Source organism: Acyrthosiphon pisum, chromosome A3 (genome assembly GCF_005508785.2).
Source record: "Acyrthosiphon pisum isolate AL4f chromosome A3, pea_aphid_22Mar2018_4r6ur, whole genome shotgun sequence".
NCBI classification, from domain to species: Eukaryota; Metazoa; Arthropoda; class Insecta; order Hemiptera; family Aphididae; genus Acyrthosiphon; species Acyrthosiphon pisum.
In genome coordinates this window covers 5,547,110-5,551,365 of record NC_042496.1, presented here as the reverse complement: position 1 = coordinate 5,551,365, position 4,256 = coordinate 5,547,110, and the positions used below count along the sequence as shown (strand labels likewise).

Here is a 4,256-nt window from a genome sequence, read left to right as displayed (position 1 = left end):
CGCTTCAATTGGTATGTTTGGCAAAAAACACGTCTAAAATACTATATAACGCTTGAGTTAGACGAAAACAGAAAATCACGGTATCGAATCCCCTTAAGAATTATTTTTTTTGAGATAAAATTTAAATTGGTGTATTTTTAGGGTATATCAATATACTGTTTTAAATTTTAATAGCTTTATTACTTGGGCCAGATTTCAATGCTAAGTCCATTATTTTTTGATAGTGTTTAGGACATTTGAATTCAGGCCTTTGTTATTAATTTAGTTTTTTCAGCTTGATATAATATAATGCTTTTTTATTTTACAAATTCATAACTAAAGAAGTGGAAAATGATAAAATTAAAATATTTTATGTGGGTATATTAAATAAATTTGTTATTAGACATTCTGTATTTAAGAAATATGTAGGTGAAGATAAATAAATGAAAATTCAATCATTATTTAGATTTTTTTTTACTTTCATAAATACATAGAATAAAGAAAATATTAAAAAAGTTACTTAATTTCAATAAGTTAGTAGGTAGGTGGTCTATGATTATAATTTTTCTTAACTGTTTTATGTGGATTTTGAAACAATTTTATAGTTCACAGTTTTATTTACTTTACACACACATCTCAATTATCTATATGAAAACTAATATATATTTTATAATTCATACCAATTCATACTTAACATTTGTTTAGCTTACACGCCTGGATGGAATGATCCACCCTCATATTCATTTGAAGACACAGTGAGTGCTCAACATGAAAACCGGCCTAAAATATTTGATAGAATACCTGCACGAGTCTTTCCAAATACTCCTATCGTACAGTCAAATAACAATCAAATACCCTTAGACAATGATGTGGTTTCCAATGAAAATTGTGATGATACTTCAAAAATCCCTGCAGTTTCATCATTGGTATTATGTGATATTCCTGTGGAAGAACGCTTATCGTATGTGATGACATCTCTGAATGATTCAATCCAAAAATCAACATTACCAGATGTGAATGATCAAATATAATAACTATTAACTTTGTTTATCTCTTTATCTCTAATACAATCTTAATTTGTTTAATTTAGTCCAAGAAAGTAGATATTAGTAAACGATTGTCAAGACTGGAAATCAGTTGGAAAGATAGTCAATTTACAGACATAGTACAACAAAAAACTATCGCATTAGTTAAAGGTTAAAATATATCCATGTAACATTTACTATCATTTAATAACAGTCAGAAATTGTATTTTGTTTTTACAGCAATCAAAATCAACGATTATGCTGAAGCAAATAGACTACAAATGGCATTGATGGTTGACCACACACGTCAGTGCAACACTTGGATACCGGCAATTCGACAACTAATTAATCAGCATACCTAAATTTATCAAGGACATATTATTAATTAAGTTAATATATCTATAAATTTATGTTCAATAATTATATATTCATGATATATATGTATTAAATAAATTAAAATAATTTTAAAATTGGGTATACAATAATTTAGTTTATGTGCTATGTGTTCATGTGTATAATATTTTATCATAATCCTCTAATTATATCTTTTGTTTACACCAGCAGTGTAACTTAACCACAATGCACAACATATATTTCAGTATCTAGTATCTACCCACCTTTAAACACCCCAAATATTATAATTTAATAGGTATAACCAGTGGTCAACAACCTTTTTGTACTCTGGTATCTCATTTATAGTTTAAAAAGTTTTGCGAGACGTGTCTGACAAAAATTATCCTTTAGTCTTATTTAAAAAAAATTATGGCAGTATAGTCGCCGTCTAGTGGTTATATAATTATAATGACTAGGTATAATTTTTGTTATATTATTGCTTACCATAAATTTTAAATTTCAATTTTTGACAAAATTTAATAATTATTTTGTAGTTAAAGTATACAAATGTTCAACTTTTATTGCTAAAGATTGAAAATTATAAACAAGGTTCCACGTAATTAGGTTATATATAAATTACTTTATTCACGATAATATCATCAAATATACCTGGTAATATCAAAGGCTGGCATAATTCTAGCTTAGCTCCAAAGCGATTTTTTGAAATTTTTTTTTTTGCAAAATGTGTGTTATAGTATGCTTTTTTGAATGGTACTTTAAAAAAAAGTCATTTTGACATAATTTCAAAGTTATGGCAGCTGTACAGTGGCGTAGCGAACTTTAAATCATATGGAAGCAAACAAATTATTTATGACCTACCCCCCCCCCCCCCCCTACACCAACTGATGTATACGATACACATATCCTCAAATAGGATGGTGAGATAGCACCCAAAATGAAGTTCAAAGACTGACCGTGTACATGGGACTTATGAGGTTATGACCCACCACCACCCCCTCAGAAATCAGAAGCAATTGCTTCTGAAAAACATGATTCACTACGCCACTGCAGCTGTATAACTGTTTTCGCTCAGAATTGTTTATCTTATACAATGGTATTATCATATCATTGAATTCAAATTTAACACCATCCATTACAGTAACCCACTTGTAACCTACTGTACAGCAGAACGACACTTACTTGCCCACCTTTTTTTCATTTGTTAAACAATTTGATTTTTTGATTTTCGCCAGATATTTAAGGGAGACGTCTAATAAATAGTTGTTATTTAATTAATTATTATTATTCTAGTTTACCGCGCTTACAGTGGATCACGAGTCAAAAAGGTTAAACATTACTAGTCAAAACAATAGATATGATGAAAAATATTTTTATATTAAAAAATGTAAAATTACTAGGTATTCATCAGGTTTATCGTTGACAAAACACTTTAAATCCACTCCAAATTTTAATAAAAATTATTTTGGGCATTAGTTTGGTCCGTCCCCCCGTTCAAGTAAAAAAAAAATAGTTGGGTAAGCAAAAAAAAAATTAAAATAGTAGAGGAGCTCTGTCCCCCTGCGCACTCCCCCCCCCCCCAATACGAGCAAAAGTTGAAAATCGAAGCATTATTTCGACTACTTATCGTGTACACAGACACAAAAAAAAAAAATTAATAAAAAAAAAAAAAAAACACATCATTGTAAAATCAATACATTCATCGTTCCACTCAGAATCTAAAATAATTATTATTATTAGAAGTCGATTTTAGAAGTTTAATTTATAGGTGCAATATTTAAAAGATTATAAAATAAAAAATAAAAATATTTCGAATGATCAAAATGTTAAAGAATCCAAATAGGTAATCATCAAATAAATAATCAATGAATGTAGGTGATAGGTAGGTACCTAGTCTTTTAAAAACATAATAATACGTTGTTTAAAATCGTGATATAAAACAAAATAATATTATTGTTAATTTTTGAACATTTTTTATTATATTTTAATTTTTTTAGTGAAAGTAGGTATACTATACTACTAGTAAGTATAATATAGCTGTAATTAAATATTAATAATAATATGATAAATTATTACACTAATTAGCCTTTAAAAAATAATTGATCAATCAATTTCATGAACCTAGTTGTCAATAACATTGTAGTCTGGGGGTTATTTTTCCTAGGGTCGGGGATTTTTTTTCGGGGATTTTTATTCCGCAATTCATTGTCTCTATAGTCTATACTTTAGTTCAGTACATATTTATTAAAATTATTTATAATAATCTTACCAATATACCGACATAAATCGTTTCTTTCAAACAAATACAGGTATACAGCTAATGATATTTACCATATTTATCATGGGCAATGTAAAATAATTGTAAAATTTAAATAAAAATTAGATAATACAGTAAGAAAAAGTAAGAAATACAGTTTAATTTTTCAAAGATTTATTAATATTTTAGGAAACAAATGAATAATTTATTTTTCGAGGGCTATTACAAATTTTGGGGGCTAAGCCCCCCCCCCAGTTGTGCTCATGTAATGGTCCCTTAAACAAGATTTAGAGGCCCGTGATTGGTCCATTAAATTATTAGTAAACAACCATTAAATTTAATAAATTGGTTATGCAACCCAGCACATTATATATCTTTAAGAGGACGTCGTACCCGCATATTGTGTTGTCTCCGTCTTACAAACGTACGACATAGCAAATTTTCGTTCGCTAGTTTAAATAGAGTGCTATCATTTTTGATTTTAGAGTGAATTGACCTATTATCAAACTTTTAGGTAACAACATTATCTGTGCCCTCTCGTTGGTTTTTTACGATATTTTAATTTTTAAGTTGAGTTATCAGTATGTAAAATATTAATGTTTGAAAATGCTCATAACTCATAACGCTAATATTTTACATTACTT

The 4,256-nt window shown here is 28.1% G+C and overlaps 1 protein-coding gene across 3 annotated transcripts in view; it reads left to right on the top strand.

The window, feature by feature from the left end:
* Positions 1-1,453, top strand: part of LOC100165713 (steroid receptor RNA activator 1) — a 2,406-nt gene extending 953 nt beyond the window's left edge. For all 3 annotated transcript variants that reach the window (XM_008183457.3, XM_001949797.5, XM_008183456.3), the window contains exons 3-5: positions 685-992; positions 1,070-1,175; positions 1,245-1,453. In XM_008183457.3, the coding sequence (XP_008181679.1) occupies positions 685-992; positions 1,070-1,175; positions 1,245-1,366 (536 nt within the window). In that variant the 3' untranslated portion in view covers positions 1,367-1,453. The remainder of the gene's footprint in view (positions 1-684; positions 993-1,069; positions 1,176-1,244) is intronic.
* Positions 1,454-4,256: the final 2,803 nt, after the last annotated feature.